The sequence below is a fragment of the Gambusia affinis genome, linkage group LG18, assembly GCF_019740435.1.
Source record: "Gambusia affinis linkage group LG18, SWU_Gaff_1.0, whole genome shotgun sequence".
Classification (NCBI taxonomy): Eukaryota; Metazoa; Chordata; class Actinopteri; order Cyprinodontiformes; family Poeciliidae; genus Gambusia; species Gambusia affinis.
The window spans coordinates 2567171-2589011 of record NC_057885.1 but is presented as its reverse complement, the minus strand read 5'-3'; the positions used below and the strand labels follow the sequence as shown (position 1 = coordinate 2589011).

General features: G+C 37.7%; 1 protein-coding gene across 3 annotated transcripts in view; it reads left to right on the top strand.

Annotated features, from left to right (window-relative positions):
* The window catches only part of adam19a (ADAM metallopeptidase domain 19a), a 136410-nt gene extending 116709 nt beyond the window's left edge, over positions 1–19701 (top strand). For 2 of the 3 annotated variants that reach the window (XM_044097810.1, XM_044097811.1), the window contains 10 exons: positions 1266–1461; positions 1708–1816; positions 3999–4203; positions 7175–7252; positions 10643–10751; positions 11128–11269; positions 15071–15170; positions 15707–15958; positions 17135–17340; positions 18868–19701. In XM_044097810.1, coding sequence (XP_043953745.1) covers positions 1266–1461; positions 1708–1816; positions 3999–4203; positions 7175–7252; positions 10643–10751; positions 11128–11269; positions 15071–15170; positions 15707–15958; positions 17135–17340; positions 18868–18916 — 1446 coding nt within the window. In that variant the 3' untranslated portion in view covers positions 18917–19701. Of the gene's footprint in view, positions 1–1265; positions 1462–1707; positions 1817–3998; positions 4204–7174; positions 7253–10642; positions 10752–11127; positions 11270–15070; positions 15171–15706; positions 15959–17134; positions 17341–18867 lie in introns of those variants that run through there. The other variant, XR_006368795.1, reaches the window with a different exon arrangement.
* Positions 19702–21841: the final 2140 nt, after the last annotated feature.

The following is a 21841-nucleotide window of genomic DNA, read 5'->3' as shown; positions in this document are numbered from 1 at the left end:
TCCAGCGTGCTGTGGTGGCGCAGGGGTTTAGCACACCACACGTTTGGAGGCCTTAGTCCTCGACGTTGCTGGTTCGACTCCCGGTCCTGGCAACCTTTGCCATGTCCTCACCCTGTCTGCCTACTGTCTCAAAAAAATTCAAGCCACTAGAGCCGCAAAAACTCTTTGGAGGAAAAAAAAAAGTTGATTTCAACTAAATTACCATTAATCTTAGTCAAGTAAATTATTTGGTCCAAAGCATTGCAAATTAGTTGGGCTGGCTCTTTTAAATTACATTGGGTCCAACTATAGTAAATCAGTTGAAACAACCTTAATAAATTAAATTGAGCAAACACATTTGCTTTAAATTGGAATAACCATAATAAAGTAAGTTGAGCCAACTCATTTTATTTAAATTAGAATAACCATAATATATTAAGTTGAGCCAACACGTTTGATTTACATTGGAATAACCTTAATAAATTAAGTTGACCTAACACATTTGCTTTAAATAGGAGTAACAGAATTACATGGTGCTGAAATAAAGCAAAGTAATCAGGTGAAAAACCTTTCCATGATTTTTTTATGTTCATCCAAAAAGTCTTTTTTTTCCAGTGTATATAATAAAACCTAAGTATTGATTTTTGTCCAAAATGGTTCTACAACCTTTCTAGTCTAGTCCTAGTTTTCTAGTCCACTTTTATCAAACCAAATCCGATTTCCATCTATAATCTATATTTCTCTGCCCTTCTTTTCTTAAAGAGAAATTATAAATGACGGAAATAATTTTTAAAAATTGCTTTTTAGTTTAGCACTTCTGGGATGTGACCTGAATTCAAACTCCAACTAAATACAAGCTGTAAAACAAGATGGTTGTCCCTTGACTGACTGACATCTTTCTGAGCTACAGCAGCCCAAGGACTGCAGTGTTAAAAAATAATCCAGATTTTCCAAGAATTAAATCTTCATAAATTGTAAATTTGATAAATTGATCAAATTTATCGCATAAATCGATTTATGCGATATTGCATAAATTGATTTATGCGATAAATTGCTTCATGCTACTAGTAGCATGAAGCCAGCTTTGACTAAAGTACATCTTTTGAGCAAGATACCTTGACCAAAAACAGAATATGGTGACAAAGTATGAATCAAACATAGTTTTTGTCCATATTTAACTTTTACCTTCAGGTTTATTAGTAACAGCTATTCTTATTTCACCTGGTGTATCACTTCAAACTGTGTCCTTCCCTCCCTCCTCTTTTCTCTGCTTGCTGTCTCTTCAGTTGAAGCAGGCAGGCACCATGTGCAGAGGGCCAGCAGGGTCATGTGACCTCCCAGAGTACTGTACTGGGGCCTCTCCATACTGTCCTGCCAATGTCTACCTGCTTGACGGCTCCTCCTGCCAGTATGGAAAGGCCTACTGCTACAACGGCATGTGCCTCACCCATGAACAGCAGTGCCTGCAGCTCTGGGGTTATGGTAATGAAAACACTGTTACATCTCTGCACTAACTACACCTCAGCCCCTCAGTATGTAAGCCATATGATGTTGTGCATGCCAAGACCTACAGTGTGTAGGCTGAGCATCGTTATCCTGGTGGTAGACAGATGGCCTGCTTGGTTTGTTAGTCAGCACTTGTTGCTAATGGAGAGGAAACAGGCTTTTCCCAGAACACCAAACCACTGAGTTCATGTGACTTACTGATGGAAGGCTTTTCATTTCCAGGAGCTCAACCAGCCCATGATGCCTGCTTTGAAGATGTCAATGCAGCAGGGAATGCATTTGGGAACTGTGGGAAAGATGAACACGGCAACTACAAAAAGTGTGAGAAAAGGTATGTTTGCACTAATGCTGACAATCACTTGAAAGTTTAAGATACTTTATGTTTAGTTTGGTTAAACTATTTGAAGCAAAGGTGCTCCAATATCATCATATCTTCTCCACCCGCATGATTAGGATAGAGTGCAAGATAAGTATGGAGCTACAGGGCTGCAGCAAGCAGGCAAACCTCTTCTAATTGTTGTGTAGTTCTGAGCTCAGCTCTATCTTGGTTGAACAGTCAGAGACACAGTGACAGGTGAATCGCTGGTGGTCTACGAGACACAGTTAACTTTAATGTGTTCTACTTGCTGCGTACATCATCTAAGCCAATTTTCCATTATATGGGATGGTAAAACAGATCCGGGGTGCCTTTAGATACTTTAAAGTTTGGCTAGTTTACTTCTCTGAGTCTGGAAATGTGATTCAGGATTATTCTGTGGGGAGTTTTTCTTCTCTGCTTTTTTTTTTAATCTCCAAGGTGCCGGCACTAATTTAAGCAGATTCTGGTTAAATTTAAAGAATAAATATGCACATCTTACCCTTTTCTCTGTTTAGTAACACATTTAAAGCAAATATTACTATGTTTTTACTCAAATATTGGTTACAAAGATACCATTATTTCTATCTATAAAAACCCATTAATGCAGAAAAATCCTCCAAGTTATGGGAACAAATGATCTATAACTCAAATTCTTTAATGAGCAGGGACAAAATATTGACAGATTTGTCTTTAGCATCATATATTCACAATTAGCAGTTGACATTACAACAGTGTTTTGTGTGTGAATTCCATGTAGTGTTAGTAAACCCTTACCTGTGAGGTGTCCACAAGGATGTCAATATTTCATAGTCCAGCACTTTAGAGGTTGAACACAAAGTAACTTTTCTATAATATCTAACTCTTTGTCTAAATACCACATTATGAATGAAAAAAAAAATAATTCGATCACAAATTGTAAAATTTACCAGGACCTGGTCTTCAACATAAATCAAATAACACTTTAGCCATTTAAAAGTGTTATTAATCCAATGTTATTTCTCACTGTAATATTTTCCCATTCATACCAATATACTTGTGCACCAACTATCAGGGATTCTGAACACTCAGGCCACAGAGAGCTAAATTAGCTGTTTAGCAATGCTAATGAGCCAGTGGATTATAGTGCTTGATGGCTGTCTACATGAGCCACTGATGCCTGAATCCATTACAGAGTTCCACATGAGAGATGGAAGTGTTACTGACTCACTGAATCAATTGAGGATATGTAAATGTGTCTGGTATTAAGACACCTGCACAGCAGCACTATCTGTCCTTGGCTTCTAATGCTAAGTTTCATTATGCTAAAAGTTTAGCTTGAATTAGAAGAAAAACCTCAACTTCAAGGGTTTGAAATGGTCTAACAACTTACTGGGAATGAGCCACTCAATAGACCTGGCTGTTGATCATTCAGAGCACCGATATGACCTTGTCTCTGTCCTCCAGTTCTATGTCATGAACTCCTCACTCTCATATAAATCTTCTTTGTTTTAACATGCAGAAGTGTTTGCTCTTTTTTCTCTTTTATGTACACACTGGCACACCAACAAGTGTGTGGTTGAGCTCCTGATTCAGTGTGAGTGTGTGTGTGTGTGTGTGTGCTTCCCTGCTCTAGTAGCAATAAGCTGTACAAGCCGGACTCGTTGGAGGTTCAGGTTCTGCCTCCCAGCTTACATGAAGACTGCCTAGAACACTGATTGGTGGAAGTTATTGGGGGCCGGCAGTCGAGGTCAAACACCAACATTGTGGCATAAACATTTTTTACAAGTTTCTATGGTATTCTGAACAACTAAAACATCTGAAATCCTTTGATTGCTTTATTAATAAACACATGGAATTTATTTGTAGCCATTATTTATAGTGTATCTCTCAACTTAAAAACAGACCGTTTTTCTCTGATATGCTGGATGTTATCCGGACACTGACTGATTTCTATATGATATATATACACACGCGCACACACACACACATAGACAGACAGACAGATGATTAAAGGAAATTAAGCAAACATCTTTAAAATTTTCCATTAGAGTAACTAGAAATTCCTTGATGTTTAGACCGAACTGACTGCACCAAGGAATTTGTTTTACCTCCTTTCTGTGCCTCAGTGTCTGAAAACAATTGAAAATTAATATTTTGTGCTTGTTTTTCTACTTAGTGATGCCAAATGTGGCAAGATTCAGTGCCACAGCGCTGCCAAGAAGCCCAAAGGCACCAACGCCGTTTCCATCGACACAACCATCAAGACGGGTGGCATTGAGGTTAAGTGCCGTGGCACCTATGTTTACAGCACTCAGGATGGCCAGGGTGACCTGCCTGACCCCGGCCTTGTCATGACTGGTACCAAGTGTGGAGAGGGCAAGGTTGGTATACTCCTGATCAATTTTAAGATGTGACCAGAATTCACATTTAAGTTTAAAACCATTAGCCAGAAGGACAAAAATGGACTCGATAATAAAAGCTCCATCTGAAACTAATAAAAGAAGATAAGTCCATATCGTGGTGTGATGTGTGCTTGTTTGCCCCACGTAAATGTTCACCTGATTTATGCAGAAATTAGTTTTTTTTTCTAGGCTGCTGTCTTAAACTCTTGTTCAGTTGACAGTTTGTTTGATTTAAAATACTTTTCAATTATTTGAAAGTAGGAGACATTTTGTTTTTCGGTTGCAGAAAAAATAAATCTGGCAAAATTACAAAACCCCATGTAAATGATCAGGTCTTTAATTAAAAACAGCATTATACTGTTACAGGGAGAATGAGCAAAGCAGGTCAGGGAGCCCTGAGGCCTTAAAAAAAATTCTTCTGCAGGGAAAATTTGGCTCCTGCCATTGATATTTATTGTTCTTTAAGGTGCATTAATTGCGTACCAAAGTCTTGTTGCCGACCAAGTGAACTAGTACTTCTAAAAGCGCTTCTGGCTGTATGCATGTAAATGTGCATGAGCAAAGTTACACTAATTAACTAATTATTTCACATTTTGTTCCCTAACAACTTTTGAATATTTGTATTATGAAGAAGGGTTTGTGCAGCCTAAAGATAATTGTCAACAATCTCTTTGCTTTTGCTGTAAACACACAGGGTTGTTTCTCAGCCCACCTCATACAAAACAAAATGCCATTAGTCCTGTGGGAGATTGATCCGTCTTAGCATTTTGTCTGATTAACATTATTCTGTCAATTTGATTTATTATGTAGCATGCAAAATAGAACACTGGGTTTTAAAGCAAAACCATTTCTAGGCACAAAAACTCATAACTGCGTAAAGTAAAATTGATTTTATATTAAAAAAACGGTCTGTATAAAATGTGGTGGTAATGCACCCTCTACCATTTCACCAGCAAACTTCTTTTTTTCGCTGTTTGTCTTATTTCCTTTTCCTCTGCATCACAATCCTCCCTTTTAAATTCCATTTCAGCTGGCGCTCCAAGGTCTGACTAGCGCTGCCTGAGTAATGTATAATGAATAGGCAGCAGATAATACTGTCTACCATGATGAATTCTGAGTCGTCTTATTGTGTTGAACTTTTCTCTGCAGTGAATGCACACAAGCTCTGCCTCTTGTCACCCAGTCATATATAGATCGACTCTGCAAAGTTAATTTTATTGCTACCAATAACAGTACTAGTGCATAATGATATGCATATTAGCAATAGCACCAGCATAGATAAAAACAACCAAACCCTTCCCTCTGCAGGCGAGTGTAGATGTTTTCATGGTGGAGTTACACTAAGTGTTTATTTGAACAAAAAAATGGACTGAATTTGTGTCAGACTGTCCTGGTTTGACTGACTTGTTTTTCTCTGTCAGAAATATATTTGGTGATTGTGGTTTAGTGCAGCAGATTTTATGATAAGTCATTAGGGACCTGACACAAAGTTGTCTCACTTCCAAACTGCTGATGTATCCAAATGTAACTTTGTAATAAAACCAGATATATAGGAATGATGGACAGCATTTTTCCAGTAATTGGAAACGATGTTCTCTATCAGATCTCTCTGTGTAATGAATTAAAAGCAGAAATACTTTATCACTGTTTAGTTTTTAATGACTCTCATGAGATTATTGAGAGATGGACCAACTATGTCTTCTAATATTATGAACTCTTACCAAGAAGACTTGCCAAAAGAAAGTTGTTGCCATGTAGGGAAACATGTGGAAGGAGGTACTGAAATGTAACTTTCTGGCCCAAATATAATCATTCCTTACCACAGTGGGTTCAGGTTTTGGAGGAACACTAAAGTAGACTTGAGCTGTGGACGGTTCATGGAGGCGCCTCGTTTTGTTCTACAATCCAAGGCATTTGTCACTGAGCGTTTACTTTCTGATACCACAGCAGCCCTTCAGTGTTGTGGAGTTCACGCCTTAGGTCACTACTGTCCTGACTGCAAACAGAAAAGCAGCTAAACATTAGCCAGTTGATCTTAATGCTGTCTACTGTTATTCTGAACTAAAAGTAAATAATTTACCTAGTCATCTTTTGTGTCGCTTGTTTCTTAGAGTTGGGGATAAAACATTTAAAAAATTTTACGCTATTTCAGAAATTTACATCTGTAAAATGCCCTCATCAAGATTTAAGACAATATTAAAATAACTAATTAATATTTAAACAAGAAGAAAGAGAAAGTAAAGTAGCCTTATGTAGTTAATTGTATATTTTGAAAGAGGTTTCATTACTGATTAGACATTTGATTAACTGAGACCAGCTGGGGTCAAACTGTGAATTAAAGTCCAGAAACTATTTGAAGGTTTATCAGGTTGGATCGTTGTTAAAACAATGTTTCCCTTTTGCCATGATGTGAAGAAAACATGATCAAAACCAATAATCATTGCCTTATTAAACCTCAACACCTTAAAACACAGTTAGTGGAAAGTGTCAGTGCAAGTGTTGAATTTAATCAGAATGTGGGAGTATCTGTTGAACTTTCCTGTTATGAAACGGTTTGTTTCTCTGCTGATTACTGTGATCAAATGTTACTCAAGGGAAATAAGCTGCAAACTGCGGGGAAAATATTGAAACTGCATTTCCGCTTAAAAAAATGGAAGAAAAAAAAGGGCCCTCTGTTTAGTCATTTTGTTTGTCAGAAGAGTATATTTTCTATATTAAGGATTCTGGTAGGTAAATGAGGCATGTTGCTGATTTCATCCAACTAAGTTCTAAAAGAATATCTGTAAAACTGCTCTTTTAATTAAAGATGCTGGTACCATTTCCTGATTTCCACAGGCATACAAGTTGTTCCAGAGCCCAAGGGTGCAAACACAAGGCTGATCAAAGTCTGTATAAGTGTGTGCTGTCATCTTTATCATAGTCTGTGATCTTTCTGCCTGTGTTCTTCCAGGTGTGCAGAGACCGTAAATGCCAAAATGCCTCTTTTACCGAGCTGGAGTCTTGCCTTGCAAACTGTCACGGCAATGGGGTATCCGCACACTCACACCAACATGCACACGCCCATGCAAACACTTATACACACCAAGTTATGCAACATACTTAAGTCACTTAGTTTTCAGGCACATCTACCTAATCTTGTTGTCTCTCTATGTCCTTGGGCAAAGGTAGCGCTCTTCCCTGCTTTCACCAAGACTGTTGTTAAAGTCAAGAAAATAGATGACTGGAACACAACAGCAACTGAAGTGATGAACTATTCATTGGAACAGTACAAGCAAGCTTGAGGCAGATAAGGAGGGAGCATACATAGTTTATGAGTCTGTAACCAAGCTTTTGGAAGGAGAGTTTGGGGCTGAGTCTATCACTTTCTTGGTCAGAAGATAAGACTGATTTATCAAGGAATTAGCTCATGGGAATTTGACCTCCAACAGTATTTACTGCCTGAGGTGTAACGATAAAGCTTCATTAAGGGATCATAAAAAATGAAATGCTGATGCAAATATATATCTGACACAGGAGAGTATGGATCAAATATGAATTAATCAAAAAACCTTTTCCCTACGTTTTAAAGAGGAACTTATGACAAAACAGAATCTGTTGGACTGACTCTAGTTCTGTGACATAACCCAGCAAATTCTTTGGATTATGCTGCAACAACCTAAATCAGTTTTTCAATCAGTTTGTAGACTTGATTCAGATTATATATATATATGCACTGAATTATTCTCTCTTAATATTTCCATTTATGTAGTTACAGTTGAAAACAGATTTTTGCATACTGTATGAGAACACTGGCCTTTTCAATGTATGACAAAATCAGATTAAATTTTTCTTTGTTAGGTCAGTTGGAATTACTAACATTATTAATATTAACATTATTAAGATTTGCTAAATGCCAACATAATGAAGAGGAGAGTTTTGAGTGACGTCCTGTCTTACATAATTAGTTCATTGACTCATTTACCAACCATCAATACCATGTTGGCTTAGCATCAGAGATTTTTCTCCTAAAGTTCATGTTCCCCGAAAAGAAAATGTACAATAAAGGCAAACATTTTTTGTGCAATCATGAACAGGCCAATTATTCTAAAGACATAAAGTCATAAATACTATATTTGTGTTTGTGCCATTTAAAGGAATGAGTGAGATTTTAACAATAACAGCAGCAGATTCCTGCTGAAGCTAACTTTGTCTGACCTACTTTGTGTCTGAAACTGTTTTGCAGTTTGCTTTGACCATAAGCATTTCAAGCTGACGCTCTCCTTCTCTCATTTACAGCACTATATAAGGGAATAATTGGCTTTAACACTAGCCAAGTCTGCTGTTTAACTAGGATTTGAAATGAGTGAAATAATAAACTCTCAATTCTATTCTCTCCTCTTTTAATCCCTTTCACCAAGTACTTTGTTATTTTATGCCGTTTGTCCTCTTTGTGTCCCCTCCTCTCCGTGTAACAATACATGCATAATGGAAATGACTTTCGGCAAGGAATATTCTAAATATACATGTTTTCCCTCCTCATAGCGCAGGCTTTTCTCAAGTCTTAGGATCCATTTTTAATACCATATTATCTGTTGATCCTCAGGCCTATGGAGTATGATTGATATTCATGCAAATTAAAAGTGGTACTAAGCTGCAGGAATACACTCCTCATTTGAATCTTAGAAAGGAATTCATTCGGGATGTGCTGTGGTGGCGCAGGGGTTAAGCACAGCCCACATAGGGAGGCCTTGGTCCTCGACTTGGCCGTTGTGGGTTCGATTCCCGGCCTGGCGACCTTTGACGCATGTCTTCCCCCTTCTCTCATTACCCAAATAAAGGCCACTAGAGCCAATAAAACCTTAAAAAAAAAAGGAATTCATTCAACAAAAACAGAGGTTCAGTCTGGTTGTGATTTTTATGTATCTACTATATGAACAGGGCCTTTGAATGTTAAATGAGAAGTTAAGAATCAAAGAATTGAATATGTGTTGTATCTCTATGTATTAGTCAAGTTTAAACTAAAATTTTTAGATTTTTCTTTTTATTTATTTATTTTTTGTTTACAATTATTAAGGAGAAAGACTGCTTCCTATTTTTGGAGCAGGCCAGCCAGGATCCTAATTTGAATCCTGATCTGCCCCTTTGTTACCGGCTCAGCTCTACTTAGCTCGCTTTGCAAGTGTTTCCAATGGCTTTTTTCCAGGCTGCTTTTTAGGTCCCTGCTTTGGATTAGGGCCAGCTGGGCCGGCCCTGCTTTCGTGGGTGACACAAGCTTCACTCCTGTTCAAGCTCGCTCCTCTAACATTTATTTTCATGTCTGATATTAAAGTAGTTCTGGGTGTCAGGTCTTGTTTCGGTAGCAAAGTAAAGGGAAAGAGTGAAAAAAAAAATCTGATGAACAAAAGTCAGAAATCCAATCCAGCTGTAGCCAGTAAAAAAATGACATCAAAAACAAATTACCACCAATTAAATTTGACCGATTTAGTATGACTGATTTTCTTATTTGTTCATTTTCATTTCCATTTAATTAAGAAAAGAATGGAATAACGTGCTCTGTTGTATTGTAATAAATCCACAATGACAACAGCAGCTTTATTAGAGAATGCTTTTGGCCACTGAAACCAATCAGCGTGTTAATATTCTGATCAGTTGAGCTCCAGGTTTGAAATTTGTCAAATGTCGAATCTCATGTCCACACGATGAGCCTTGCTCCACTTTCTGGCTACAGCTTCACAAAAAGATTGTTCAAATGATTTGTTTGTTTTTTTATTACTTGAGATTATTGTTTTAGTTTGTTCCTTTTTGCTAGTTCTTGCATTTCTTATTATAGTTTTGACTTGTTTCTTTAGGTTTGTTTGATGTTTATAACAGTTGTAGTTGTCTCTGCTCTGTTCATCTGTCCCACTCCTAGCACAGCTGTTATCCATCGCCTCATTCTTCTCTACCGCCGTTCTCCCACAACTGTTCCCACTTCCCTCTGACTAGCTCCTCTGCTTCCCTGTCAGTTTCCACTCACTCCTCAATCGTAAAATCTTAGTTATGACAGTTCGGTGATTATCCATCCATCCATCCATCCATCCATCTATTCATCCATTTTCTGTTCACCTTCGTCACCTTGTTCGGTGATTATGTTATACAAAGAACATGTTTCCATATGTGACCAGCATTTTTACATCTCTATTCTGAGGTATTTTTAATTATAGTATTTAGCCAGAAAAACGACCTCCCCAGATATATTATTAGGACATAAAAAAGTCAGTAATGGCTTTATGTGAGTGGTATAGATGAGAACACATTAGCATGATTGAATGAAGCTCAATCCTGAAGCTGTTCCAAAGGCAATCTCCTGTATTTAGACAGTGTTTTCCTCCACAAACATACATATACAAAGTCTAAACCGTGAACAACTTTAACCAAATCTTTTTGATGTCTTCTGTAGGTGTGTAACAGCAATGGGAACTGCCACTGTGGCAGAGGCTGGGCTCCTCCCTTCTGCGAGAAGCCTGGCCTGGGCGGCAGCGTGGACAGTGGACCTGTGCAGAATAATAGTGAGTATTGATGTATTCTGTTTCTTATTTTATCACATTTAAACATTTCGAATGACCAGTCAATGTCCACCTCTGACAAATGAACAAAGACAGAAGAAATCTGTAAGAAAGTAAATACCTTGAATGAATTTTCTTCTACCTTTAGGTATAATGTTACTCTTTCTTTAACTCATTTATGTCTTCCCAAACCAGGTTCAGATATCACTGGCATTAACTAAATTAAACTCATTTGCACATGCAAATGCAAATATCATCAGAAGTCTTTGATCAGAGTGGATCCTTCTACACACAGAGATGTGTTTCTTGTTATGGAGGCGCGTCCGTTTCCTGGATTTGTTTTCAGTCAGTGTGGGGGTGTGTGGGGGTGTGTCCACAGATCAGGTCGGTTTGGTGGTGGGTCTACTGTTCGCCTTCCTGGTGGTTCTTCCTGCAGTGTTGCTGCTCTTCTACTGCTGCAGAGTCAAGACTTCATTCTACCACAAGTGGATTTCACAGAGAGAGCAGAACAAGAAGAACAAGTACTGTCTCCCTGTCATGTCCTCTTTCTGTCTGTCCATCACTGTGTTCTTGATTTCCCTGGATACTGAGCATCCAAGTGATCTAAGATTTCACACAAAAAATTGTCTCATCCAACAGATTGACTGAATTTGACTGATATTTGCCAAATTTTGAATATTGGCTATCGACTGAAACTTCAAGAACTACTGACTACTGACTACAATACTGATTACTGGCCTCTGGCCAGATGAGTGGCCAGAGGCCAGATTAATGATTATCCATCAGCCAGCTGTAGTTTAATGAATAACTCTATCTCCCAACTGGTTTCAGTTGTATATATTGTAAAAAAAAAAAAAAAAAAAAAAAAAAAAAAACAGGGCTGTCAACATTTACTCATGTGATTAATCAGAAAAATTTAACAGATTAATCAAATTACCTATTTCAACGCAAAAAGCTTCTCTCCTGCTGAGGGTTACCTTGTTCACAGCAGAGCTTTATGGGCTTGACACATGGAGAATAATGTGTTCTTTTGCAAAGGTGAAAGGTTTTAAATATCCTTGTGTAGCGTCGCCAGCCCACATGTATACATCTACTTGGACGAGCTCAAAATTTCACATGAACTGCACCAGTCGGCTCATCACACCAGTTCAATAGGTAATAAATAGAAACATGTTTGGTTTGAGACAATAAAATATATTTTTCTGATTTTTTGTCAGAACATGAATACAGTGGCAGTTTTTGATATGGGCTATATGGGCATTTTTCCAGGGCATGATCAGAAAGGGGTGGGGCACTCAAGAATTAGAAAATAAAATCTGTCAGTTGTCCCCTGAACAGGCTTACAACTACTTGTATACATGTGTTGAAGAGTAAGTTGCCATCAGTAGTGGGAGACTACAGTACTTGCTGCCTTCTGCTACAAAAAAACAAACACATAATTGCTTGCATTTTAATTGGTTGGAGTGCAGCAGGAGGATTTGCTTGCCCAGGGCACCATTCAAAATCCACAACTGCATGCATATTTGTATATGAAGCTTAAATGTTAGGCATAGTGATGAATCATGATTTATTACAACGCCAAAGTGTGATTAATCTGAGTAATTATTTAAATTGATTGACAGCATTAATAAAAACAGATAACCTTTTTTTCTTCACTAACATTTTATCAGACTAATTTTCCTGTTTTGATTCAATTATGATTACAAAAACAATGTGTTTGCTAAAGGCCAGAATAATGAGAAATTTTTAAGAGTATTTTCCCTTTTGCTTAGTATAGAAGCATTTAACTGCCTACTTGGAAATAAATTTAGAAGCAATATCTCATTTAAAGAAGAGTTTTTATTTAGATTAGAAAGTTTCTCATGACAAGAAAATATTTTCATTATAACTAGATAAAAAAATTGTTAAAATGAGAAACTGTCTCATTATAACGGGACACGTTTTATATCAAGTTGTAATTAGAAAGTTTCTGGTTAAATGAGATGTAAATATATACTACTCTGACAGATTACAACTTGTTAAAAGTGGGCCGCTTTTTACCCTGTTTCGTCTAAGACAACATCTAAAAATACCAAAAGTGTTGCTGTTTAACTGTTGCAAACTTTTCTATATAAAATAGTAGATATTTTGGATTAACTGAGATATACCCCTTGTTATGTATTTTTAGGATCTTGTTAGAAAAATAACATTTTCTTATTTTATTAAGATACTGGATAAGCTCAGGCTGTTAAACTCTCTCATAACATTGGCCCTGTTTACTCAAAGATTTTTTCAAAAGCATTTTTTGTTGGGTACTCAAAAAAAATTACGTTTTTACAACTGCTAAATGAAAACTGCCCATGTTGAAAACTTAAATAGCGCTCCAAACAATGTAGTGCGCATGCCAGACCTATAGGTGGCATGTGAACTGTGTCATCCAGAGGTGTGTGTTCTTAACCCTTTGCTTGTACAGAGGTGCATATATGTATAATATATATATATATATATATATATATATATATATATATATATATATTATATGTATAATATCAGTGAGCAATGAACAGAGATTGACTCAACATGGCAAATAATCTTAAGTGGCGCAGCATGAGTGCAGATGCATGAGTAGATGTGACTGATGGTTTCCAAATGTTTTCTTGCATTATATAGCTAAGAAGTTTCACTCTTGAGCTAGTTAATGAAAATGTGTGTCACCTTCCTGGTGGTTCTTCCTGCAGTGTTGCTGCTCTTCTACTGCTGCAGAGTCAGTAGAAGTTCATATGGCATACAATGTTGCCATATGAACGAGAAGGCAAAACAAAGCCAAGCCTTAAATTCTGTATTTGACAGGGCTACCTTTAAACTCACTGACATGGGTCAAACATTCACTATTTTTCCAAAAATAGTAATTAAGTGGACTTTTGTCCCATTCCTCATAAACTCTTCATAGATGCACATAGATATGTCTTGTTCTCTTTCAGTAGATCAATACATGCACCAGAATGTGTTTACCAGAATCAATGGCAGCAATCAGAGCTACTGCTCATGTAAGGCAGAACAAAACAAAATCTATGCCCTCATAAAGCCTTGAGCTTTTTATGAGTCATGTCACATTCATCACCACCCACAGAGTGATGAAAGCAGTGGCTGAACATGATATTCCAGGCTCTGGCTGTGATTTATAGAACCGGGATCTGTTTGGAGATGATGCAGCAGCAATTTAAAGATGATGACCTTCCAAATAAAGACAGGAAAACTCTGATGATGCTGAGGGTGCTAGGCCTCATGGCCAGTTAGCACTAACTGCTGCTAACAGGGAACACATCATGGAGAAGTGAGGGAGCTGTATTTGAAAGTTTTTAATGAGTCTTCCAGTGCAGCAGCTGCAACAAGAACCCTCAGACTCTACAGTTTTACTTGAGGACTAATTCTCTGGGTTCATTTACAGTTCAGCTAGTGGCTTCTGTGGTCTGCAGGCAGGTTTGAATAGAATATTATCTTCCTACACCTTTAAAACTGCAGCACACAGTTTGATCACTAAATTAGCCAGACTCACGCTGGGTTTTATTGGACACTGTATATGAAATAATAATGTAATAAATATTACATTATGTATTAATGTAATATTAATAAATAATAATTAATATTATTAATTAATAATAATATTGATAATTCACCTTGGGGGGGTGAATATTTATACAAACATTTTGCAAACACTTTGATCTAATTGTCATTATTTTGTAAAGAAAAATTTGTATCAATTTGACATTAAGGTTTTTTGGTTATATTTTTGTCAAAGACAAATTTTATTGCTACTGATTGATTGGTAAAAGCAACAAAAAGCACAAAACAAAAACTTTTGATATCATTTGCTTTTCACTGCTTCAAGATTGTGCTGAGTGATTCTGAAGTTTGTGTGTTAAAATCTGTAGGAGTCAAACAAAATATGTGTGTAAAAAAAAAAGATAAAATGGCCAACTTAGCTATTTGGTTTGGACCATTTCTGCAAGAGATTTTTGGTAGGTCCTGACAAGTTACAGATGTGTACCAAATTACACAACTCTCAATGAAAGCATGGCTTAGAGATGTGTTTTTTTTTTTATTTTAAAAAAATCTCTGGGGGTGTGCTATAATAATAATAATAATAACAATAATATGAAGATAAGGCTACAACCACCATACATTGGGGTGGATTTCTGTTGGGTGGTGAATATGATCAATCATAGTGAGTTTAGCATTCAGCCAAGCAAGAGAGGGAGGATATATTCTGTCCCTTGAAGTAAAGCAACATGCCAGGCACCAGGCTCTGGCTTATTTCTGTCTGTCCTTCTTTCCTTTTTCAGGAAAGAGGCTTCAGTGGATAAAGAGAAAAAAGGCCATCTGAATCCTGCTTTTCACCTGAAAGTGGTCGGCCCAATCAACAAATCTGGTGGCCACAAGGGGGTGAGTGGAGAAATTCTGTGGCAACTGTGGGAGAAAATGGAAGGAATGGAGGGTGGTGGCCTTGTTGTGGTTTGATGAATGTCCATGAAGCTGACTTTCATCTTAAAAAGCTTTATTATTCAGCAGCTTGTTTTCATGTGTGACCACTTAGACTGCCTCCTCCTACAGCCTCAACACTTCTCCATTATTTCATTAGGTTTTTACTCCTTGTTCTCTTTATTCTTTTATTGGAAGCATCAGTGGCAAGGAGAGAGAAATCAAGGGCAGAAATATATAGTGGGAAGACGAGAAAAAAATCTCATTAAGAAAACAAAATGGCAACATAATGCCAAATGTATTATAAGACATTTAATCTCTCTATAATTGCTTTTAAAATAGTTAAATAGTACATGGATGCAATGGATATATTTTGAAAAGCGAGGCAAGCCATTTTTTTAACTACTAGAAGTACCGGATATTATTTAAAACCATTCCTGTGTTTTTAAAGCAATTTGTTGTTCATTTCAGTTTTGTTTTGTTTCCTTATTTAACTCCAGCTTCCACACACCAGCAAAGAGGTCCTGCCACTCAGACCAGGACTAGTGACAAATGGCACCCAGCCAGTCAACATTGTGCGACCTCTTAGACCTACCCAGTCCCCCCAGGGGGCTCCTCGGGACCTCAAGGTGATAAGACCACCCTTCCCAGCTGGCAAGCCCCCAACAGCCCCACCCAAGTCACCCTCCACCCCACAAAGACTCAGCCCTCCTAAGAAACCACTGCCCCTTAACCCAACACGTTCCCCACTGGTAAGATCCTTTATTTACCCTTCATGGAGCTGTAAGTGGATTCTGTGTTTTATAGAACTGTAGTGAATGTTGTACAACATTAACACAGAGAACCCTTCAAACAGACCACGAAAAGATGGATAAATATGCAGGAAGAGACATTAACATTAACAACCATTTACCTCATATCAACCAAACCAAAATAAACATATTTAATGTATGGTACTTATTGAAATTTTCAATTCTGGTTAGGACTGGTTTGACTAATTAATCACATAGATTTATCACGTTAAAGAATTTAAGCAACATACTGCATTTTTTTTAAATTCCAGCCAGAACCTTTGCATTCACATGTTTCTGGTACACCTGAAAATCTACGCACAAACAACATCTGCAAACAGCAGCAACAGACAACAAAGCTACTTCTCTTGACTCACTGGGGTTAAATTCTGCTCCAAACCCGATGTGATTGAAACCTACAAAAGTCTATTGATGTGTTCAAGTTGTGCTAAAAGGAGTTAGCCTGTCAGCAAAGCTATGCTAGCCTGAAGAAGCATCTCAATGTTAAAAATGTAGCAGCAGCACAGGCATCTCCAATGAAATCTACATTCAGATTTCTAAAGACGTTCCATGAATCATCAGGAGTTTCTGAAACATTGGAAAGATGAAGAGGTAGAATAATTCTTTGTTCCAATTTGATGGTTGAAGAATCTGAAGAACATATTAAACACTATAAATATATTTGTTGTTGAGCTCATATGTCTATTTATTCAATAGCTTAGCAGCAAAAATGGTTTTTTTTGCTGCTAAGCTATATGGTTTGTCAATATATAGTTTTTGATTAAAATATGATTCATTGACTACAACCCTTGCAATTAACTCCATCAAAACTGTAATTGAATTCCATCACTAATTAGTTTTAATTAGAATGTTTTAATTCTAATTAAAACATGAAATTGCTTGAATCCAATGTAGCACAAAAATAATCTGGAATCAAGTTTGAGGTTAATAGAAATGTCATTGAGCCACAAGTCTGAAATGCCTCTAAATTGCATCAATATTTCTAATGTTGTCTTTCTTATATTTGTTTGAAACAAAGAAGAAAGTTTCTGTGTTTTCTCCTTGGGAAAACAAACATATTATCTGGTGGTCAGATCTGATTCCTCAGTTACCTACTGTGTCTCTGCTGTCTTCTAGCGAGTCTCTGAGCAGCCGTCCAGACCGGCCCCTTGTCCCCCCCAGAGACCTCTGCCCCTCAGTCCAGCCAGAGTAGCCTCCACCACGGTGAGTCCCAGTCGCTCTTCTGGCTCCAGAGCCATAGGCCTGCTGGTCATGATGCCTCCAGCTCCTGGACCACAACCTGTGGGGAAAGTGTCAGCCATTCCCCCTCTCAGAGTTCTCAGGTAGGAGAACATACATCGTACTAATATGAACTCCTGTATTATTTTCTGAGCAGAGTGACGGTGGTCGATGTTTTCCCAGTGAAAGTCCAGACTTATTTCATATGTAGCAAGATCACAGTATGTAAAGTAAAAAATTATGGTCACAGATGCTCTGCATCCAATCAAACTGAGTTTGAGCTATTCTGCAAAAACATATGGGCAAATATTTTAGTTTCCAGATGTTCAGAGCTGGTACAGAAAAACACCAAAAAGACTTCAGCTGCAATTGCTGCTACTTATCTACACTACAGCCTGTCTGATCTACACTAAGAGGTTCTGTTGAGTGGGCTGGAAGTCAAATTGCCATCAACAGTAGCTGTCCAGAAGCATTCTAGACTAATGTCAGGCAAACCTGTTTTGCATCACTCTGTCTTCAGTCTGACACAACTTCCTGCCCGTGACACTGATTATTTAATTGTTTGTCCTCCAGCGGCAGTCTTTGTGCCAGCTGCTTTTTCATTAAAGAAGTCACTGTTTCACGTGTCAGCTTTAAACACATCAGTCACTCTGACGGGGAGGACAGATTTAAAGGTCTTGCAGGCAGGGAAGAAAGTTTCTTGAATGAAATGGACTGGAAGTGGTTTCAGCAGTGCTCACTCACTCACTTCTGGACCTAAAAAAAAAAATACATAAAATATTTTAGTCTAATTTAAAGTCAGACAGTGGTGAAAAAAAGTATTTTTATACAGAGTGAAAATATCTGCTTTAGCTGCACCACTGTAAAAATGTTAGAATGGTGAAGTTAAAGTGATGACTGCATACTGTAGTTGCTGAAGCTGTTTCCAGTGTTTCCTGTCTTCTCCTTCTGAGTTGTTTTCTGCTCCAGACTGCAGCGCATTGACTCAGTTCTTGTCTGAAATTCAGCTTCCTTTTCATGGAAGTGACAGTCCCCTCTGCAAAACTGTGTACGTTTGTCATCTGGTGCAGATTCATTCTTGTTTCTATAAACATACTCTGACATTGTAAAAGTCTTGGAATGAGAAATCTGCCAGATATTCTGTGCCACTTCTAAGCTTACATTGTACATCAGAGACGAACATGGAGTAACGGAATGAACTCTTGGTTTTCTCCACAATGGGCCCGGAGAAACAGGGTCAAATTAGAAGATTACTTTGAACCTCCATCAGCCAGAGTTTAACATAATAAATCAGTAAAAGGCTCTCAATGCAAAAGCATTGCATTGTCTATTTTGTTTTTTAATCCTGTTTTGAAAGCACAGTTTGTTGACTTTAAATATGTATTTGGCTCTAAATAAGCATCCCCGTGTCTCACAATGGGAACCAGTTATTTTGTGCTTCAAAAAGCCAAGCTGAGAAAACTAAGTTTTTATCTATGTGGCTCAGAAAACATATTTTTATCAGTACAATAGACACTGGGTTTGATCAAATGACAAAGAATGAAACATACTAAGTTATATTTGCTGTTTAGAAAATCTTGAGTAGCTCAGCAGACCTTATGCAGAAATCTTGTTTTGCTCCCTGTTTCTAGACCGATCCCAGGTGCCAGACCGAACACAGCCTCTCATCCACGAAAATGACCTTCTCCTTGCCCCGCCCCAAGTTACCCTCCCCGCTCCCCCGGTGAGGAGGGGGCAGATGACAGCTTATTTGCACTAAGGAGACTTTAGCTGGTGAACACAGAGCTTTCACATGCAGCAGAGGACAAGCAGAGCTGGTACCAGAGACATGGAGGAACAAACTGGACTCCAACACTTCAAATTTCTAATAAACCCCCCCCCCTTCTCAGTCCTCTTACCTTATTTTCACCCCGTCTTCCCCCATTCCTGGTGTGTTAACATTACCATGACGACGCTGCGTTGTGTGGAGGCGTTGCAGACTGATACATGTTGATGGTTATTTACCAAATCAGTTTTTAGTATTACTGTTCTTTTTATCTATTAATGCTGTCCATTCCTAAAACTGCATTTTGTAATGAGTGTTGCTTTGTTTACAGTTTGTTTCACGTTGTGTTAAATGATTTGTGTTTTGTGCCAAAGAACTTTTTATGTACCTGCGGTGTGTCTGAATTGCTGTAGAATCTTGTTTTGTTAACAAGTCAGCCCCTCCCCTTCCTTCTACATTTTTTTTATCATTGTTTGTATTTTACTGTATGAAGAATGTTTCAAGTTAAATGTATTGGTACAGATGTCTATCAGGGGAAGGATAGCCATTCAGTCAGCAGCTTCTTATCCACACTGTTTACAAGGTGGAGGGCTTGATGGAGAGCTGGCAGGACACACCCAGGTCTTTATGAGGTTTTTATCTTGTTTGCTCTGTTTTTCATTTCAGCTGGTGAATATAAGTATTTTTACAAAAACATCAAGTTTTGTTTTTTATTCAAACTTATTTCTCCTTTTCCTTGAGTCACTTTGTTACAGCAGATCATCTTCCTCCATATCCAATGTTGAACACATTCAGCCGTCTGCATTTATTTGTGATATTTCTAGCTATTCATAACTTCATCCACCTGTACAGAAACATAAGTAAAACCAGAGAATGATGCTGCCATGCCCATGTTTCACTGTGGGAATGGCGTTCCCTCTGTGATGTCAAACATATCATTTGAAATCTCAGCATATAACGTGGAGGTCCGAAAATCAGGTTTTCTGAGATTTTGGGAGATTGGTCCAAATTAGTTTTAACAATTTCAAACATTTGCACATTCATGCAAACAGGCATTGTGCAGCTTTATTTTTTTATTTTTATTTTTTTCTCCAATTAATAGGCCTAAAGTGTACACAGTATATGTGACATCAATGACAGAAAAAGTTTTAAAATCATCAGTATTATTTCCAACATCACAACTATCTATCATTTTAGACTGAGTATGTATATTTTTGAAAACCAGAAGATGTTACTATGACCTTTAGATTCACACACCCTGGCGGTGTCTCCAGGGATGCTGGAAGATCAAGGCAGCATGGAAAGAAACTCACCTGCTCTTAGAGCAACAGAAATGAGCAATGAGGAAACAATTTCAAACATTCTAATACTTCAACCTGTCCAGACCAAAGATACTACCAAAGAACTCCCACAGCTCTGGGTTCACACCCAGTGAAGCAAAATCAAATGGGAACAAGCTCATCAAAGGTTTAACCAGAGGGAAAATATCTGGTGATTTTTATTTATTTATTTTGGTATAACACTTGCTTCCCCTACAGGGAAGCAAGTGTTATACCTCTTGTTCTTAAGGGCTACTCAGAAACAAAGAAGCCATGACTCCAAAGATATGGTTACAATTGCAAACACACTCAGAAACAAAGATTTTAAGTTTAGGAGAAAATAGATTTTATTAAAAACAATTAAGCTTGCCTATTTGCTGGATTTTACACTCCTGTGGCCATGAAAATGACTGGAACAATTGAACATAATGAGGGCTGAGTGAATATGTTTGGCATTTTAGTGCAGCTCAAGATAAAAAGAAGATGGTTGATTTCATAAGAGAGGAGTCTGGTAAATGAAATGCCTGCCTTCTGTTCTACTGTTTATATTAAGATTCATCATGTTGATCCTAAACTCCTGTCTGTGATTTGGTCAGACTTCAACCTCACAAAACGACACTTATTTAATGTCCTTCTAGATATTCATGCAGATCAGAACTCACTGCTATGTGGGTGAGCACCTTAACTGTGAATGTCCAGACTTTAGAATGGGTGCAGATATTAAGGTCAGACAGGGCTCTTAAAAACTCATCAGCAGGACTTGGAGTGCTGCTAATCAGGTGGCTGGAGCATGGAGACACATAGAAAGGTCCAAACTTTCTATCATTACATATTGCAGTAATGACAGCAATCTGTCATTACTGTGGAGTTTGGGGACAATTTTCCCATCTATTTCAATTTGATTCAGTTGATTTATATATCATAGGTTTACAATGAAAGTCACCTTAAAGCACTTAATAAAATAAGCTATATCAAAATATGTTACATTTATGCTACTCTTATCCCTACCTGCTAAAATTAGAGACCATCAACATATGCAATAACTTCATTCCATCATTCCATTATATATAATACAATACAGTCTAACTGATTAGATCAGACATTGTCAGTCAGTAAATACCCAATGGTCTATGTTGGGACATTAGATCTTGACTTTGCTGCATCCTTCACCCTAAGCAAGCACTGGGTGACAGCTGAAAGAAACCTCCAACAGAACCAGGATCAGTGTTAGCAGCTGAGACATGACAAATACGAAAGCACTGGCACTATATCCAACAGTAATGGCAAAGATGACAAAAGAATGCACCTGTATGCAAAGAGAACAACATTATTATTATGTCCTCCAGTCACTCAAGCTAATAAGAGGCATAACTTTGGAGATTACCAAAATGATCCAAACCACCTAAGCTTTATCAAATAGGAACGTTTTAAGCCTAGTCTTAAAAGTAGACAGGGTTTCTGTCTCTCAGACTAAAACTGGATCTGGTTCCACAGGAGAGGAGATTAGTAATGGTAAAATGT